At 36.1% G+C, this 21,051-nt stretch overlaps 2 protein-coding genes across 2 annotated transcripts in view; one reads left to right on the top strand and one right to left on the bottom strand.

Annotated features, from left to right (window-relative positions):
* shq1 (SHQ1, H/ACA ribonucleoprotein assembly factor) overlaps nt 1-1,142 on the bottom strand; it is a 41,312-nt gene extending 40,170 nt beyond the window's left edge. Inside the window, exon 1 of the mRNA XM_051896669.1 lies at nt 985-1,142. The gene's annotated coding sequence lies outside the window, so the exon portion shown is untranslated. The remainder of the gene's footprint in view (nt 1-984) is intronic.
* Nucleotides 1,143-1,607: 465 nt separating this feature from the next.
* Nucleotides 1,608-20,868, top strand: gxylt2 (glucoside xylosyltransferase 2). The gene is made up of 7 exons (XM_051896671.1): nt 1,608-2,037; nt 9,978-10,173; nt 13,355-13,486; nt 13,585-13,836; nt 14,964-15,087; nt 17,150-17,322; nt 19,075-20,868. The coding sequence occupies exons 1-7, from the start codon at nt 1,769-1,771 to the stop codon at nt 19,255-19,257; spliced, it is 1,329 nt and encodes a 442-aa protein (XP_051752631.1). The 5' UTR covers nt 1,608-1,768; the 3' UTR covers nt 19,258-20,868.
* Nucleotides 20,869-21,051: the final 183 nt, after the last annotated feature.

Genomic DNA, 21,051 nt, shown 5'->3' on the forward strand with positions numbered 1-21,051 from the left:
ATTCAACATTTAAAAGGTAATATAATATATTACAATATAATATAATATTATATAATTAATATAATATAATTCAACAAAGTACAACACAATCCTATTAGAATTAAACAAGAATCATCTAAGAATTAAACAACAACCTACTTACAAAAATCCCAGAAATGTCTATTTTTTATTCATATTTTCAGAGTATCACTTTATCAAGTAGAATATTATTCGATTTAACATTAAAAGGTCCTGCAAGATCATTTACCTTAAAGCCTAAAAATATTTCTTTAGTCTGGTAATCTATACTATCAATCATGTCATCTTGGCACAATTTCACTGAACAACTAATAACTGAGCAAAATTTCAGTTAAAAATGTAAGTTTCCATTACTTGGACTGTGTGCAATCACCAAAGGTTGCTTCTAAACAAGAAAATCAACTACCTGGCACTGTAATATAAACTAAAGATACTTTAGTCTATCCAACTAGTCCCTGTCTGCAGTCATTATCTGAAGAATAGAAAGAATAGGGCAGCTTACAACTCCACCTTGTGGCTATTTAATTTGAACTCAATGAGACATAAAAAAACACCTTTGCCAACTAGTACATTATAAACCTTTGATCCGATTAGTTTCTAATTAAACTTTATTCTATTCAACACAACACTGTTATTCACAGGACTAAAATATATTGAGGACTAAAATGAAAGAAAACATCGATAAATGTCATCCAGGTAACCAAAGTCGCTATACTGATTTGATAGGTGCACACACGAAAGAAAACAAACCCAAAATAATAAATTAAATGATAACTAAAGCCCAATACAGGTAATCAGCTGTCAAAAGTCTGCCTGTGTTGTTTGTGCATGCAATGTTAATGCCATCATAAAGCAGGCAGGACACACTCCATGCATTATTTTACACTTTAACGTTCACATATTAGAGAGTACGATATAAATAAGGAAATGGCAAATAGTATAAACATTATAAAACAAAACTGATACCTTCACGCCTCTTCTGTGTACACTTCCATGCGATAAATATCAGTAACACATATGCAGCACATGGCATGCTTCCTGTTTTCTCTGCTAGCCATGTTTTACCGTAAATCCACATATAAGGAGGACTACAAACGCACTTTTACAATAAATCCATACTAGATGCACATGGGCACACATGGTCAAGCTGACGGAATACATTGCAATGAATGTAATTTCAAATAAAATATTTATTAATAAAATTGAAAAAAAAAAAAAAAAAAATAAACATATAATATAATATGGAATAATTACTTAAACAGATTGCTTTTACTTGAGAAACTAATCAGGTTAGAAGCGTTAACCAATAGCTGTCATCATACAATAATGAACATACAATAATGTAATCTATAAAAATAACATCATTTTGTCAAAAACGGTCGTTATTATTATTAGCAGTAGTAATAAAAGGTGTTAATGTCCTCCTGACAGACAGACATGCGTATAATATAATATAATATAATATAATATAATATAATATAATATAATATAATACGAACAAAATATAAAAAAGTTTCATATCGTTTCATACATTGTGACAGAAGTATTACAAGTGTTACGGTAAGGAGTGTAAGGTCCGCCTTCAGAGATTCATATACGTGTGTGATATCGGCGCTAAGCTGAGCAGCATCGTCTTCATCATCATCACAGTACAAATGAAGAAGTATGGCTGCACACTACAAATATGTCCCCATGTTTTAACCAGAGCCATGGTTAAAACATTTCCACGCGGACAGAGCACTTTTTCACCATGAGAATTCACGGAAAGATTGTGGCTATCGCGGTATGCTTTGGAGTTTTTCTACTTTTGTACTTTTTCGGGGGGAACGCTGCGGACGAGCCGCCGCTGAAAGAAGTTGCGAAAGAAAAACATTTTCCATCCTTCAATTATGTCGAGGATATCGCACCGGCGAAAGAAGCGAAACAAACCCCCGAAGAGCCACAAAAACCACCGAAACTAATCCGCAAAGAGCCGAAGTTGAGCAGCAGAGGAGGAGGGAATGTCATCGCAAAGACTCGGTAGGAAATTCTTCAAGTGCAGCATCATGATTACCAACCAGTTTGGTCCAAAACAGACTGCATAAATATGCGTTACAAGTTGTCAAGATGTTTTCAATCCTTTTATTGAATATAATGCATGTGATACAAATTAATATAGTATATATTATAATGCATGTTTTTTCTTCTACTGAAGTTGTTACATAGGCTTCCTTTCAATCCCCTTTCTGTAAACATGATCAGTGCATTAGTTTGATTCTCAAGGGCATTTATGAGCTCAGTGTAATTTGCAGTCACTGCAAATCAATGCAAATACATGCTTTAATAACAACCCATAAATCATTGGTCTTTTTTCTGGATGACAACACAGCCAATCCAATCAGACATTCTTGTCAAAAGCCTGCTGTGACAGTGGAGATTTTAGCAATAATGTCTTGAACTGATTGTGCAATCTTATGTTTCTTAATGTAACAAGAAGGAAAGCATGCATGACACAATTTTTTTCCTCTGTTCACCTCCAGATTGCTATGCACTAATGTCTTAAATCTTAGAGACCAGTGTGCATTGCGCATGCTACCACACCAAGTCTAAGAGCCCCCTTTGCGCATCTCAGCCACGATTATCTCAATTGTATTTTCATTATGGCTTTATTAAAAAGGTCACCTTGAATGCAGTTGCATCGTTCCCAAAGGGTCTCAACGAAGGACAAAATCAATGATTGGTTGAGTGCACACACTCCCTTGTGACTTGAGGATGGAGTAGTTTATTCATCAAGATGATCCGCCCTTTCTGAGACATAATTAAAAGGAGTTGTCACATTTATCCTTTAGGTGAACTGAAGATTGGTTCATTTGTGTCAGTGTTTTGATAGTGTAAAATCAATCATGTAAAGGTAGGCGAACTATAGATGGATGCCTTTTTGACAGTGTGAAATCAATTCTGCATTGAGGATGAGTTTAATATTCATCGCTTGCCTTCTTTCAACAAGCATATGTTATCGCCCCTCTGACAGCTTCACATAAATGCCACTAATTGCAGTTGTGAGATATCTCAACCCTTTGACCCTCCTGTTGGGTTTCCAGCAGTGATCCGTCTTCATGTCCACACCCCTGTGACTGCTCTCTGCTGATAAACCCACAATGCAAATGGCTAATGCAGAGTGGGGAAATTAGTTAAACAGATCCACCGCACAAACAGGAGAGATCAGAGGGTGTGATTTGGAAAACGCTTTATGCGTTTAATTCCTGGCTCCCTATCCATCTCCGCAGAGGAAGGGGGAGGGGCAAAGCCATCTCATCCCGTATGACCTGTTGTTTTATTTAGAAGCGATTAACTCTTCCGCAGGAGTTTTTCCTTTTTAAGCGCATCCTCCAGACTTGCTTCCTGCCTCACTGTTGCAAAACAGACAAATGTGTCCCTGATGATATGTTTCATCACGTTCAGGGGGCCCGAAGGGTCTGTTTTGTCCTGAGGGTTCTAGCTAACACAAACCTTTTGATTTTTTTTTTTTTCTTTCTGTTTTGTTGTTGTATAATAAAAAGAATAGATCACCAAAAAGTGAGAATTCCTTCATGTATTTAACCTCATGTCACTCCAAACCTGTATAAAGATATTTTTAAGAATATAGAGTGCTGCAGGGATGGTGTATTTTTGTTGGCCGAAACCCGGAAATGAGTTGGCATATTAGTACTTTCAGTTCCATCGTCCTGAAGTCAAGGGTTTTTTTTTTTTTTTTTTTATGTGTTTTTTTTGTTTATATGCCTAAAATAAGGTCTGTGGTTAACACAAGCTTAAGATATTCTCATGTTTTATTCTGCGACATAAAATACATCAGTAAAACCCCCTTGTGATTATTTAAAGCAATTTTGCTAACAAGTTGCTAAATGGGAACAGAGGTTGTTGGGGACATTAAACAACATCATACCGAACAGGAGAAGTACTCACTAGTCCACTTTCATAGCCTCACTGTGTTTATAATGGCGCTCTTGCAAACTAATCTAAAGGCTGGCCAACACTAAAAGATTTGACAAAAGTCCTGACTGTGAACACGGGAAATCTCACAAAATTTCTTGTGATCAAACGTGACTTTACAGTAAACAAACATGGCGGACGACAGGCAAGAAGAAATGGCGATAATAGTGTTTTGGACTGCTTTTTGCAAAAAATCTGTGGAATAACAGTAAAAGGATTGGGTGAAGTCGTGTTAAGCTTCTGTCAGCTCACTTTTTGGAGTGCATTTCCCAAAATCATCGTTAGTCAACTATGGTCGTAAGTCCCATTGAACTCTATTGGTAACGATGGAACTTGTGACCATAGTTCGCTTTGGGAAACGCACCCCTGATTGGGTATCGTTTCATTCCATGTGACAATCTACAGAGTGTGTGCACGTTTGTCTGATAAGATAATCTGTAGAACCATCAAGATAATTTGGACTGTACCTAGGATTGTCGGAAGGGGAAAATTGGGCCCAAAATTGGCCTGATTATCTTGTAGGGTGTGGGTGCCTTAACTCAGCCTTTTTAGGGAAAATGTTTTTAAAAATAAAGACTAAAAGAGCTGTCTTAATGGTTGTGACGTTGAAGTCATGCGACGGGTGCTTTGTATTTAGGCTTCAAAATTCATAAAAGTGTTCATTTGTGAAGATTATCATGATAAACAAAACATGTAAGAATCATAAACTGTCATTGGTTACAAAGCTTATTTTCTGCCATGACGCAAAAGCCAGTGGAAAAATCCTATTGGGTTTTTGTTGAGGGAACCAGGGTGATGCCAACTTCCGGTTGGCCTATAAAAAAAAAAAAATCATTAAAAAAAAAAAAAAAAAAATCATCACTGCAGCACTCTTTTGTTGAACTGTTTAATTTGAAACAACATTGGCTCTCATTGACTTTCATTGTCTCGACCAAAAAAGGCATTTTTCTAAACATCGTCATTTTGCTCCAAAGAACAAAGAAAGTCTTGCAGGTTTGGAATGACATGATAGTGAGTAACTAATGACAGAATTTTCATTTTTGGGTGAACTGTTCTTTTAGTGTAATGTATTAAATTGACAATGAAGTAAATTTGCAGCAGTACATTCACGTTTCTTTCACACCCTTTCCCAAAAGAACCTGCATTACTGGAAAGCTGGGTGCTCATAACACCTTTCTCTGCCAGAATCGCAAAACACCACTGCACCCGTTTTTGCCGCACCTAGGAATAAATGTCTACTAACTGTCAAACGAATAGCTCGCTCTGTCATCTATAATACTGCTATGACTAGAGGCAACTGCTGCATGGCAGCTACATTATATAAAGCCATAAACATGTCATGGAGGAAGACTAAGAGCCCTCCATTTGTGTGTGTGTGTGTGTGTGTGTGTGTGTCTCTCTCTAGCCTTTTTTTTATCACAGTTTCTACACTGAACGCCGAATATCTCTCCATTGTCACCTGTGCCTCTCGATGAGTTGATTCCTCCTCTGCAGTCTTTATCTTCTAGCCTGAAGCAATAACACTAGCGTTTCACTTCAGGTTTTAAAGTCAAGGTGCCACTGAAGTGCTGGCTCTGCCAGGACAGGCATGCAGACATTCTGAAGAGGGGAAAAAGCGCTAATAATTTGGTCGTATAGAGTGTGGTGTAGAGTGTAGTGAATAGCTATAGGAAAAGCACTGTCTGAATTCCATACACGTAGCCTTGGGGGCATGGCTTGAATCAACCAGCATATTTGTTCTGTGTATGTTTTTTTTTGGACCTCTCTTTGGTGTTTTCCATTGTTTTAGTTTTTAAGTTCAGGATTAGATTAGCGACTGAAATGCGCACGATGCACAAACCACCAAAGCTTTCACAATCCAGTGTGAAGTGCAGCAAAATTTCAATTCATCTTAGGCTAACAAATCTATTCATGAACCTAAAAACAAAACATTGGGGAAAAGCCTGGTTCTAAGGGGGCGCTAGAGTGTGCTAAGCACCCTCAAACGAAAGCAAGAGCACCCTCAGTTGATAGTACTGACTGTAATAATATCATATTGGTAAAACAGATGTGGTCAACATAACAGTGTGTATTTGTGTTGAGCATCAAAGGTTTCTATTTACAGCATTTTTTGCAGCGTTGCGCAATGTAGCCAATCACTGTTGATTTCTTGAACACAATGGCCAATCAGAGGTGTTTTAAGTTGGTCAGTAGTAGAGCTGGGACAATACATCGATGCATCACGAATCGAGAAATGATTCTGGATCGATTCTGATATTTTCCGTATGTATCGCAATTCTCTCTTGAATCGATTCTGAGCTTAGTTTTCAACAGCAGATGGCACTGCGTGCTTTAGAGACAGATGTACTCTGCTTCCTTCCAATTCCTTACACACACCACTTGAACCTTCTATAAAATAATCATTCATGAAGTTTGAAAAAAAAACGAATTACAAAGGTGTTTGCAGTGGGCTGTTTACATTAATCTTGCATCATAAAATCATTCTGAGGTGCAAAATCATTCTCAGACTCAGCCGAACACACGAATGCTCTTCTTCATGAGCATTTGAGCATGCGGTCAAAAAATAGCCTAGAGTGCCATCTGCTGTTAAAAACTAAGCTCCGAATCGATTTTGCGATGCATTTGGAAAATATCAGAAACGATTCACGAATCACGATGCATTGATAGTATTGTCCCAGCCCTAGTCAGTAGTATCCACTCACTGCTCATAAGCTTTCTGTGTATAATGGAGAAATGTCTGTGTAAATAGTAGGGCTGCACGATTTATCGTACGATACGAAAAATAACATTGAACTTAAACGTGATTATGCGCAGCTTGTCAATGAAGTATGGCTCTAAATGCTAATCTATCTGAAAGCACTGCGAGTTTGAGTCGCTTATAATGTACATTTGAAAAAGCAACACACGTCAAACATCTTTCCAGACATGAGAAGCATTTATTAACATCTTGTCCAACAAAAGACAACTTTTAATAACACGTTTTTACTCACTTCATAACGACAGTTGAGCATCCTTCTGAGATGATGTGGCTTCTTACACAGAATAACGCAGTCGTTTATTAGTCATGTTTAATCAATCAAAGTGATTAAATCTTCTGTTTATTCAGCTACAGCGATTATGATGCATGTTATCTTCTTGTGCGGCAGGGCATATTTTGAGATTCTGTGCGAGAGCGCCCTCTGCCTTTCAGATGGAGAAACATTTACTACTGATCACAGAGATGTACAGCTCTGACAAGCTGCGCATTAAATAATCACAGCCTTTGACAATTTAATTGCGATAAATCGTGCAGCCCTAGTAAATAGTTTTCTATTCTTCCATAAATTTCTATTCTATTCTTGCATAAATCGTTGCACTAAATGGAATGCTTAATTTTTAAGAATGATTCACACAAATAATAATCTCATAGAAGCTAAAGGAATAGATACACTTCATATTGTTCACAATCAAGTTAGAGAGTAGACACAATAGAAATCCACCCTATTTCATTTTTGGATCACTTTGATTTCATGTTGCCAGTTAGTTTTGTTTTGTCTACAGTCAATTGTATTGCTCAACGAGGAACATCAGTGTCAGCACTCACTTTTATAGGAACTCAACTTTTGCTCAATAAGGAGTGCAATATTTAATTCAGCCTTCACAGTCTAAATGTTTCCAGATGTGTCCTCTCAGACTGCAAGAATTTTTATAAGATCAGAGCATGTGAACATTTCATGTTGATTAAAAAAGGCACTGAATTCAGTAGTGTGTTTGTATGCTTGATGTGTTGATCAGAAGGTAAATGCCTCTCAATCTTGGACAAATGATTAATGAAATGAAAAGGATAACTTGTTTGATGTCATTCAGTCAGACCATTGATGCAATTCCTGTTGCTTGATTTGCAGTGGTGTAAACAGGGGGAGGTTTTTCCACAGGAAACCGCAGCCTTCAAAGCAGATTCTGCAGTCTTTTGTGATACTAGTCTATAATCTATAGTAGGCTGAAAAATTAGAAAATGAAATTTCAGGTGTGAAAATATCCCTGCTTCCCTGTTGTCAAACCCCAAGGTGTTTCCATGTTTTTCCTTTTCTTAATTTCACATCATATCAATGTCTGTGGTTGAGTTGAAATGAGAGCAAGAGTGTTTGCACGTCCTTGGCTTAATGGAAGCTCTTTGATGTCTGTCTGAAAGGCTGCGTGCTTTTCTTGCGGTATGAATTTGTTTCCTCCGCTAAAGCCTTGGATAAATGGAGGACTTTTTTTCCCAGAGGTCGTCTCTTGGGTAGAGCTTAGAGGGTTAGAGAGCTTACTTCCCTGGAGTGATGGAGACTCAACATGAATCACAAAAGCAAACACCACACCAATAACAAATGTTGTTAGAGACTCAAGACAAAGAAATGTGTATTCAAGTGAAACACCAGGTCACTTAAGTCATTGCGAGCAAGAGTGCTACTCATCTGCACGTTTAATGTCTTCTATTGTCTTCGAAGTAGGGCTGGGCAATATGGTAAAAATATCATCACCATATTGATTAATATTTATCCCACCTTGGTTGGATCTGACCAACATATTTTGCGGATTATCTGGGCTGTTACGCACAGACCGTGTTTTTGCATTCCACTGCAGTAATTTTCAATTGTTTTTCTATGTAAACACGTGCTAGATGGACGTCTTTGACCGTTGTGTTTTTTTGTAGCATCTCATGCATGACATAGTGTTCTAAAAACGCTTCGCTTAAAGGTACACGCTGCAACTTTTGCCCCTCTAGTGGTTAAAAAACAAAACTGCATGCATTTTGCGGAAGAATATTGTTTTGGTTGTGCTTTGGCTCTGTAACTGTTTGGATGATTATGGTTATCCTACTGCTCATAAAACATTCACTACTAGGTTAAAATGTGTGATTTCCCCAAGATGTTCGAGATTTAGCGTGCTCCATGTCAACCTTTCTCACTCGTTGTGACAACTAACTTATGCCACTCCCACAATATACATGCGTCAAAGTAGCCGGAGTATCTTTTCTCTATCTACGGATATGATGAGACACGCATAGACGAGTGATGTATGTACGCAATTCGCTGCAAAAACCATCCTGCTAGGTCTAAAATATAAACACTTATACCATATTGTTCCGAGTATAAAATGTTTTCTTTCTTAGAAATACATCTGGAAAAACGGGTTCGTCTTATATTCAGAGTCTAGACCTTTACATGTCAATAATACACCCGCAACAATAGGTGGTGCCAAATAGGCGTAAAACATAGAAATACGGTGTCTCAGAGTGTAATGTTAGAAAATCACGAGCACAAAAATAGTCTTAAACGCTAAAAGTCAAAGGAAAGCTTACCGTCATCTTTGCGTGCCTCACTGAGGGGACCAAACTGTACATGATTTTAAAACGTAAGATGGTACCCAGATTTCAATGAAATTTTGGTAAGCTACAGGGTTTTCACTATAAAATGGATAGATTAATTGTTATATAATTCAGATTAGCTACAGGTTATTTTTATGGTATGCCAAAAAGTCTTTATTTTTAAATGTGTTCGTTGGTACATTTTACCAGTATTTACCATACTTTCAATACAAAAATTAAAGATTTGGTCTTCAAAAAGCCTTTTTCCAAAAGGTACATCTTGAAAAAGAGGGGGTCGTCTTATAATCAGGGTCGTCTTATTTGGAACAATACGGTAATAGGCTTACCATAGTGGATCTGACCTTCAACTCGGGTTTGTAACCACAAAAACGCATTCTTATTCTTTTTTGTAATACATTTGCCTTTGTGTGCTCTCTGATCAAGTTGGTTGCAAATCTGACTCTGACTCAGAATTGTTTACCCTTGAATCATTTAAATGAGGTTTTCAATGTGCCAGAGGAACCGTGTACAGAATAAGGAGTATTTCACGACCGTGTTATCTCCTGGTTTGACCCAGCTGATTTGTACCAGATGTTTTTGTTGTTGATGTCACGGTTTGGATGAGTTTGGATAGATTTAAGCTGTTTTTCTTTACCTCTAGGCAGAAGAGTGAGGTGGGGCACCCCGTGTCAAAGGTCACACGAGCAGAGGATGTCATGCACCTGGCAGTAGTGGCTTGTGGGAACCGTCTAGATGAAACGCTCAACATGGTGAAGTCAGCACTGCTCTTCAGCATAAAGAAGATTAAATTTCACATCTTTGCAGAGGAGGACTTGGCTGAACAATTTGAAAAAGGGGTGAGAGCATGCCCCTTGATTCTTTTATCTTTTCTGTGATTATCTTAGGTTTTTTAAGTTAATTTTAATGTCTAGCTGACTGTTGACCTAATTTTTTTTTTTTTTTTTTTTTTTTTTTCCATCCAACTTAATTTCCAATGGTTTGAGTATCTTTACTTATCTAAGGCATATCTTTATTCTGAAAAAAAAAGCATCGCTATGGATAACTGGCTTTCAGACAAAGTTTCATCTCATAAATATGCAGCTCTAAAAAAATTTGGCACACATTTTGGGCATAATTTTGTGGACTATTGCTTCACTCTGATTCTTTTCCTTGCAACTAAAATCTCTAAATGTAATATGCCAATATAACTAATAGGGCTGTAAATATTTGCTTTGACAACAATTCAGTTTGATTACTGTTTTGTTTTTGTTTTTTTTGTTTTTTTGTTTTTTTATTAAATGATGCAGTGCATCCTGAAATTTTATGTTTGGCCAGTTCAGTTTATTATTTTTTATTTTGATACAATTCATAATTTTTCCAGTGCTTTGCTAAGGCAAACTCACTATAATTTTTGCTTATATTTGGGGTTATGAACCTTTTGCAAACCTCCAATAACAAGCTCTTGCTCATGTAATATATTAATTATAGTAATTAAAATCATGACTATCTTTTTACATCCTTAGTAATTAGTTATACAATTTTTTTTTTTTTACCTTAAGATTTCTCATTGTATTTAAACAGTCCTTTGACAGAACCCTGACTGTCAATTTTATTGTTCTAGTGGCTTTGTGGTAACCCTCAGACAGTGTCAGACTAACCCTGACAACCAATCTGGTGAGGAGGGTAATGTGAGAAACCTCATGAATCTATTGATCTTTTTACCATGCTTTTAACACATTATTTGGTTTCTGGTAGAGTGGTCTTTCTCCACAGTCCTCCTAATTGTTAACAATGTTTCTTACCACAGAGGGACTGTTATTGAAAATAGCACTACATTGTTTTTTACACTTAGACAGCTGATGCTTTTTGAGAGGTGCCCTCTGGCCTTGAGCTGATCTTGATCTAGTCCTGCGCCGTATTGCTGAAGATAAAGGAACTGAAGGCTTTGAAGAGCGATAGAGAAGGAATGCAATGTCATGTTTGTTATTCAAAAGATTTTCTCTATTTTTCTGCAGCCTTTTCAGCAGTAGTTATTTGGCCATCAGCAGGATATTATAAACCAGTGGTTCTTAACTGATTTGTTATGACTCAAAAATGGGTTGAAGTTCTTTTCTGATGGGATCACGGACAGCTGAGAAAAACAAAGCTAAATGAGAATAATAAAATGCAACCAAGTAGATTTTTTTTTTTTTGACATTTATAATAAAATAAAATAAATTGCTTTCATATCTTTTGTTGTTGACATGCATCTAAATAAATTAACACAGTTGAATTTACAATAAAATATTGTCAAGTTTAAGGTCACTTGGTATTATGGCTAATAATAAGTAAGGGGTAATCCATGACTAGCTGTGCATTAAACAATTTTAATGCTGTGGAGGCAAAGCCTCAGTTGCCTCTGCAGAGTGCATTCAAATCGTTTAATGCACAGCTAGTCATGGATTATCCTGCTTATACCATGGTCATTTGCTAACATTGACAAGTTAAAGCATTTAATGATGTTTGCAGTGCAATATTTGACCGGAAGGGTAAAAATCACAATTATTTTAGTTAGGGCTGCATGATTTATCACGATTAAATCGCACACGATTTGGCAAAGGCTGTGATTCAGTAGTATATGCTTCTCCATCTGAAAGCCAGAAGCCGCTCTCACGCAGAAACTCAAAATATCCCCTGCCGCAGAAGAAGATAACATGCATATTGCTGTAGCTGAATAAACAGAAGATTTAAATGCTTTGATTGATTAAACATGACTAATAAACACAAGACTGTCTTATTCTATGTAAGAAGCCACATCATCTCACAGAAGGATGCTCAACTGTCGTTATGAAGTAAGTTTGGAGTAAAAACATTTTATTAAATGTTGTCTTTTGTTAGACAAGATGTTAATAAATGCTTCTCATGTCTGGAAAGATGTTTGACGCATGTTGCTTTTTCAAATGTACTTTATAAGCGATTCAAACTCACAGTACTTTCAGATGGATTAGCATTTGGAGCCATACTTCATTGACAAGCTGCGCGTAAAAAAAATAATCGCGTTTAAGCAATAATTGTGTTTAAGTTCAATGTTATTTTTCGTATCGTGCGATTAAAATCATGCAGTCCTAATTTTAGTCAGTTACACCCAGACTAATACACTGTAATACACTCATGTCATGACTCGATACAAATCGCGATGCTGAACTCACAATACGATACTATCGCAATATTTTATCACGAGGGTTTTATTATTATTATTATTATTATTATTATTAAAATAACTTTATTATTTCATTATTATCAGGAGCCACAAATATTCCCCCATTGCATTATTATACATTTTAAACGTAGGTTCTACGTCAGAATGCTGAGTCATTATTGGCCGGCTCCTGCGTCAGCATCATGTGAACAGCGTCGGCCAATACTGAGTCGGCGTTCTGACGCAGAACCTGGAAGCACTGAACGAAAACAACGTAGGAGAATGACAGGAAGGAGATGGAATTGTTGAATAAAGTCATTATTTTTGTTTTGTTTTTGTGCACAAAATGTATTCTCGTCGCTTCATAACATTAAGGTTCAACCACTGTAGTCATGTGGACTATTTTAACAATGTCTTTAATACCTTTCTGGACCTCAAAAGGTGCAATGAAGTTGCTGGCTATGTGTGGTTCAGATACCTCTCGGATTTCCTCAAAAAATATCTTAATTTGTCTTCCAAAGATGAACGAAGGTCTTACAGGTTTGGAATGACATGAGGGTTAGTGAATAATGACAGAAATTTCATTTTTGGGTGAACTAACCCTTTAAGACATTGAAAACGTGCCATGTCCTAGTTAGTTAGAATAAGGTATAGCAGTATGGGTAGATCTCTTCAGGACTTCTAAATTACATTCTATAAATCACAATTCTTACAAAAGATACAAAATGATGCTCTTTTGAAGGATTGGCATAGGTTTCTTCTCACACTTCTCTTCGCTGACACCTGTAGGCAATAGATGTGCGGTTTACCGAAGGCTGACAGTCATGACATTGACTGATTCTTTCAATTTCTTCTCACAGTTCAGTGTGTGGCCTCAGACGGTGTCCTCCAGGTTTCACTACAGCATATATCCAATCACCTTCTCTGTGGGGAATGCAGACGAATGGAAGAAACTCTTCAAGCCATGTGCTGCCCAGAGGCTGTTTCTTCCTGTAGGTTCCTGCTGCTTAATATTTTTTTTTTTTCTTCACTTGTTTGTGTTTTCCATCTCACCACAATGACTGTAACCAAGTATTTCTTCTGATATCAGGTTATCCTGAAGGACGTGGACTCGCTGTTGTACGTGGACACAGATGTTCTGTTTCTCCGCCCTATGGACGACATCTGGAAGTTTCTGAAAGCTTTCAACAGCACTCAGCTAGCTGCCATGGCCCCAGAGCACGAGATCCCCAAGATTGGCTGGTATAGCCGCTTCGCAAGGCACCCCTTTTATGGAGTCACAGGGGTCAATTCAGGGGTCATGCTAATGAACCTCACACGGATTCGTAGCACTCTGTTTAGGGTAAGGAACAATACAGTTGGCTTGATTTGAATTTTGATGGTTGCTTTGTAGCTCTGGTTATGGTGAAATTTCAATGGTCTAAAATCCTTGTCCACATAGCTGTATTTTAAACGTTAAATACTAGAAATGAATATATATATCTCGGTACCATACCAGTCTTCATCTTATATTAGAGATTTTTTATTTTATTTTATCAGTATCAGTCAATGATGTATTTAAAGGTTTAGTTTGCCCAGAAAGCTCTTGATTTCATCAAAAAGATCTTCATTTGTGTTCCGAAGATGAACGATAGTCTAACAGGTTTGGAATTACATGAGGGTGAGTAATTAATGACAGAATTTTCATTTTTGGGTGAACTAACCCTTAAATTGTAGATTACCTTTAAGTGAGCGTTGGATGATAATTTCCTGTTAAATGTAATCTTTGGCAAATCAATATCCTTTTTTATACTTCCTTTTTTTTTATTCAATTCTGGAATTTAAAAAGCCTAATTTAAGTTTTTAGTTGTTTATTTTGAATTTATAATAAAAATGTTAACATCTGGCATTTATCGGTTAACTACTATAACTTGAAAATGATTGTCAGCTTATCGATATCAGCCAAAATGTTAGTATTGGTGCATCTCTATCAAATACGTTCTTATTTATACGAACGCATTACAAACATAAAATACTTAATAATGCAAATATTTTAGATTTCATAGATTTTTGCTTTACTGTATTTTTTTGTGCTTGGTTATTACTAGATATTGCCAGTGTTTTCCTTATGTAGTTTATTCCTCTTGGTAGTGGGCTGAGGCTTTGGCGTTCACATATCTTCTGAGGTTTCTTTGCACATTTAAACCCTTTTAACCTCAGGCTGTTTTTAGTAGGCAGTGATGGAAGTCTACTGATTGCCATCCATTGAGAGAGCGAGAGAGTGGCTGACAGCAGTCTGGATTAGCATATTTCTGTAACTCAGCTAGAACTATAATTTCCAACCCAAGCACATTTTCAAGGCTGTCTGGGGGGACAAAAAGAAAATTTCTTCTTCTGAAAAAAAACTCAATTTCCATATCAACAGCTGTCTGAAAAGTGGCTGCCAGACTCACTGTTGAGGAAAATAACCTGCCACTATTGATTTTACAGAACAGCATGATCGCCAGCGGTCTGTCATGGGAAAATCTGTTACACCCTCTCTATCAGAAATACAAGAACCACATCACATGGGGAGACCAAGACCTCCTCAACATCATCTTCCACTACAATCCAGGTACATGTGTGTTTGCTCAAAGATATGCTTGATTATGATGAGTATGATTAGACAATACTAGCAAAAAAGAACTATAGAATAAAGTGTTTTTTGGACACGTACCATGGTGTTTTTAAACTACCATTTAGTATGTTGTAAATACAATGGTATTGAAATACCTTAGTTTTATCATGTTGTTTGGACACGCATTATATTAATACCATAATGCCATTGTATCAAAATAAAAATATATCAAAATAACACTTTTTTGACATGTACTGCACTAATAGTGTGTTTTGAAGACCCTTTGTTAATTACATGTTTGAAGTACCTTGGAGTATCTTGTAAAAGCCATGGTATATCAAAATACTTTGGCTTTACCATCTTTTATACATAATACTATGACATTTTTCAAAAGCTGGTACATACTATGTTACACTCAAAAAAAAGATTTTTTGATGCTGTTCAGTTTATTTAAATAATTTATTTTGATTCAACACCATTGTATCAGGTTTCTGGTTTAAATGTGATTGATTCATGTTAAATTGACTTGAAACGATTACTCTTTGACTTAACTTGATGTTTTCATATTGGAATAACATGTTTCAATCAAGTAAACCCAACCAGGACTCAATCAAACAGGATTTTCACTTCCCATCATGCTTTGCAAAGGGGCTGAACTAGGAGTGTAAATGTTGAAATAAAGTGTTATTTTAAGCAGTTTTTAGGAAGATGAGAAAATGGAAAGACTTAATGTTTACTGTTCTATTATGTTGGTATTTAAAAGTTTCTGTTAATTAATAGTTTTAGGGTTACCATTGTGGTGAATTGTTGCACTTGTGCTTGGGTTGAGGACCTGCTAACAAACTTTCAAATTACTTTAATAAGAAAGTAATCACTGTGGTAGTGCTCTGGGTTGCATTTCCCAAAAGCATTGTAAGCCTATGTTGATTGTAAAACCATTGCCACCAATGGACTTATGATCAATTTAGGCTTTACAATGTTTTTGGTTAAGGCAATTTAGGATGAATCCAGTATCACATCTAGATTTCTAACACAGAACATCACAAAAGTTATATAAATCACAAAATTAAACAAGAAGAATTAATTGTAAAAATCAATGTATATGAAAACAATTTATTATTTATTTATTTATTGCTTTTTATTTAAACATTGCAAATTAGTTGGGCTGACACTATTAAATTAAGCTGTGCCCAACCATAGTAAATAAGTTGAATCAACCTTAATAAATTAAGTTGACCTAACGTAAGTACATTAAATTGGAATAACAGAATTGCATAACGCTGAAATAAAGCAACTTAATCATGTGGAAATCCTTTCCATGATTTTTTTTTTATGTTCGTTCAAAGAGTTATTTTTTTGAGTGTAAATATCAAAATAGACCAGTATTATTTTGTTTTTAAAAATGTAACATGGTGTATATATGAAAATATCAAGATATTAGCAAATGTGATAAATTTACTGTACCATTAGACTTCCCTTACTTTCAGTGCATCATTTAAACTTGCATATAAACCTGTCTACTTTCTTTATTTTTGTTGATTTGCACTCGATTGTTACAGCACTATATTTAATTGTGTTTTTGCTGAAGGCTTGTATCTAAGTTGAAAAGCTGTTATTCTGCATGTGAAGCCTTGCAGCTCTGTTTCACTTACATGTCAGCTAAACTTTCCAACTCTGATTGAAGCTCTGAAAATAAAACAAAAAGACCTGATATGATACAGGAAAGTTTTTCCTATAAAACTCTCTTTCCTCGCCCTCCTGAAAGTTGTCGTTTTATCTGGGTTTTATAGAGATAAGACCCTTTTGTGTAGATTAACAATTCTCTTGACTGGAACAGGTATGACAGATACTGACAGGTGCAGTTATTAAAGTCTCTAAATTGTTGAGACATTTGGCAAGGGTAGTGCTTGCTTGACGACTGTAATGGAACAGATCCAAAAGACCTGCACAACTACCAACACCAACAAATGGAAGAAAAATTATTCTTAGCACAAGTGCTGCATAGCTATGTTATTTGCAGTTTGGATAAAACGTTGAATGTTTTTCTTTGTGTCTACAGAGTGTCTGTACATATTTCCATGCCAGTGGAACTACAGGCCAGATCACTGCATGTATGGAAGCAATTGCAAAGCTGCGGAAGAGGAGGGAGTGTCTGTTCTTCATGGTAACCGTGGAGTGTACCATGACGACAAGCAGCCCGCATTCAGAGTGGTGTATGATGCCATACATGAGGTGAGCTGGCACTATCTTTTCAGGAGATAGTTATATGATAGAACTAATAGAATAGCTGTCAGATTGATGATAATTATATATGTTATGTACTAAGGCTGTCAAAATTAATCCTTTAATCTATTGGCTGTGCTACAGTTACAGTATATGATCATGCTATCTTTCATTCAAGTGCTTTTAAACCATTCAAGTGTGATAAGATGCAAAAAAAGAACTCAAATCTGTACTGGCACTCTGTCTGTGAAGCGGCTCTCTGTGAACAAACACCCAAAATGCAGAGATCTCCTTTGTGCTTTAAAGGGATAGTTCACCCAAAAATGAAAATTCTGTCATCATTTACTCCCCCTCAGGTTGTTCCAAACCTGTATACATTTGTTTGCTCTGTTGAACAAAAAGGAAGATATTTTGAAGAATGTGAGAAACTGAACAGTTCTGGGGCACCATTGACTTCCATAGTATTTTTTTTCCCTACTATGGAAGTCAGTGGTGCCCCAAAACAGCCTGGTTACAAACTTTCTTCAAAATATCTTCCTTTATGTTCAGCAGAACAAAAAAAAGTTATACAGGTTCAGAACAACTTGGGGGTGGGTAAATGATGACAGAATTTTCATTTTTGGGTGAACTATCCCTTTAACAGACTAAAAAAAAAAAACCATAGAATTATGACAATTCCCTCTTTGTCGAGTGTCCTCATAAGCATAGTCTTAAATGAGTTAGAAACTGGTAAATTAATGTAAAGAGTTGTGAGAAAATAGGATGTGTCAGATATGCGTCATATCTTAAAGTGACAGCAGCCTAATAAACCTACCGCTGTCTGTCATTAATGTTAATCAAAGAACAAAAGACAAAGAAAATCACTCACTGCTCTTGAATAATTTTTGTAGCTTTAATAAGGATTAATCTATATTCAATTCATAATTTATGCAGTGAAGACTGTGCAGTGTTTGATTATTCAATTTCTGTATATTTACCTGTTAGACCTACCTGAAAACCTTAAAGTACTGTTTACAAGGTTACATGGGTCAAAAACAATGAAAACACTTACCTTTTTTGTGCATTTTAGCAGGGCAGATAAAAATCTGAACTGGCCTGACTGGGCCAGTAAAAAAAAAAAAACCTTAGCGTTGAGCCCTTATATGTTAAAGGCAGAGCTAAATGTGACGTTTATTACAATGGGTTTATGTGAAGATTGTTTTCAGTTCACTTAAATTGAAAGTTGTAATTTTTTATAGATTAATACTTTATAAATTAACTTTCATATTTTTATTTATTATTATTATTGTTATTATTTTGGAGATTCAATGTGAAAGTATTACAGTATAAAAATATATGAACTATCTACCTATCTATCTACACCCACATAACAATGACAAATCAAATCGTTTATTATTATGTCTTTTTAATTTTTCATAAGATTTTAAGCTTAAGAAATATAATCCATTTATCTTTGCTTGCTCAGACCACTTTCTAAATTTTCAGTGCAAACAAAGCAAATCCTGAGGGTGTTGAATCATATGAGAATAAATAGAAGTGTTGCATTGTGCATTCAGAGTGCAGTCTCCTTGAATCTCTCCTTGAAGGCTAATAGCAGGAAAGCGTCTCTTCAAGAGGAAGCCTTTTATATGGTTGAGTCACGTGGGCCCCTCTGCTGTTCAGAATTCAGTCAGATATGAAATGTGGACCTTGTTCATTGTGCCTCCACAATTATACCAGAGCAGTTTCTTGAACAATTATGTATTTCATCTTCTCTTTCAGTATCCCTTTGAGGAGAACTTGTTCCAGTCTTTGTTTTACCCACTTCAGACTAAGTTCCTAGACACAGTTAACACCCTTTGTGGAAGAATACCACAGGTGTTCCTCAAACAGATCGAGAAGACCATGAGGGTTGTTTATGAGAAAAAAGTGGTGCGCCGTGTCCGACTGCCACACGAGAAATGAGCCTGCATTTCAACATCATAAGGAAGAGTCTCTGCCTGCTACTTGGATCAGAGTGTTTTTGTTTTCATTGAAGACTAGCAATGCCAGAGGCAAGCTACATTTGGTCCATTAGGCCCAGTATGAGCTTCATGAGCCAGCGGAGTTGGAGATTTAAGCGGGAACAAGCAGCAGTTTTGGTCTGCTGGATGGATACAGAGAAGTAACCAAATGCATCGAGTGTCTCCAACTGTGGGTAACCAACCATCTGAATGTTCCTGAAAGAATATGAGAGACTCGTTGGCAAAGCTGTTTTCAGCAAATCCAAAAATATGAATTCAGAGCTGTTTATTTACAACTGTGTTGTACCATTTTTCAGCATCTAGTTTGTTATGTCTAGTGTTACACAATTGGAGCATTTGTGTCAGTACACTTTATCTAATTCTTGTACTTAAGTGGCTGCACCAATTTGTTTGAGCATTCTGCTGCTTAATAGCATGAGATAACGCCTTGTTTTCAAGCCACAAAAATGAATGTAGCACGCAGAAACAACCAAAGAGAATTAGCCTGTCAGCCTTTAGAGCTCAGTAAGATGTACATTCAGTTTAAGCACAGCCTTAATGGTGGATGTTCACACTGTTTACATTGAAGATGGCTTGTTAGTGAGATTAGAAAGGAGTCTGATGTTGTAATGTTTTCTTTGGGGCTGCATTTTAATATATATATGTATAGAATATCAGAAGGCCTTTTTGTGAAAATTCCAATTAAGTCAGGTGTCCTGTATTTTGATACGACAAGCCTATTCTGATGGACATCATGAATTTGATGTTGAATATGTGGGGAATGTCCTTTTAGGATAACCTATACCAGTTTATGAGAGCTGCCCAAAAGTGTTAAAATAATTTTAGCAATATTCAGTCTGGTCAATTTCAGAGGACACATTTTGTTGTTTTATCCTGTGCTTTGTTAGGAGTTTGATCTTCTGCCATAGTGGGATTAAATGAATGTGATCATTTTAAAATAAATGTGCCGATTAGAAAGGTTTGTATATCATGACAGTATTATATACATAAAAACACTATAACAAAACAATAAAACAATACACAGATGGACGGTTTGCATTTAATTGCACTTTTTTAAACAAATACTGAGTTTGGAGAAAGTAAAATGGAAGACAAGTTAAAAATGGCAACAAGATTAGTTTAACAAAAGAAACTCTCTGGACCCAGTATGATCAGTTTACCCATTTCTGTTTTAAAATCATTTTAAGTTTGTGTAATCGCCGCCTTTTAATTTGTTGACTGTTTCTGTGTGAAAGTACAAACATAAAGGGGAGAGTGTGTTGTAAGTGTTTTGATGTGTTCATTTAGCACAATGTGCTTAATTATATGTGTGACCAGTTTCCAGCCTCCTGTCACTGGTCTGGGATCAGTGATGAGATTTATTTAACTGGAAACTCAGGAGACTATTATACATCTCATGTTTTCTCTGTGTCAAGAGACGGACCAGCGATGTTTATTGTATCAAGTGTGCTTTTCTGTCTTTCTGAATGTCTTCTATTGTATGTGTTATTGTCCTTTTATACAGAAGTGTGTATGTCAGAAATGTAATAAATAAATATGCATTTAATATTAATTTGGCTTTGTCTCAGTCTATCTATTATATAAAAAGTTAATTTCAATACAGTGTCATCGTTTAATACAATCTATTGGTCAGACAATATATGTTTAGGCAAGACTTCATAATTACTTTCATTAACATTTTAAAAGGATATAAATTATAAACATTGTCACGCATTATAATATTAGCTGGTGTGGT

The sequence above is a fragment of the Ctenopharyngodon idella genome, chromosome 6 (assembly GCF_019924925.1).
Source record: "Ctenopharyngodon idella isolate HZGC_01 chromosome 6, HZGC01, whole genome shotgun sequence".
Taxonomy (NCBI): domain Eukaryota; kingdom Metazoa; phylum Chordata; class Actinopteri; order Cypriniformes; family Xenocyprididae; genus Ctenopharyngodon; species Ctenopharyngodon idella.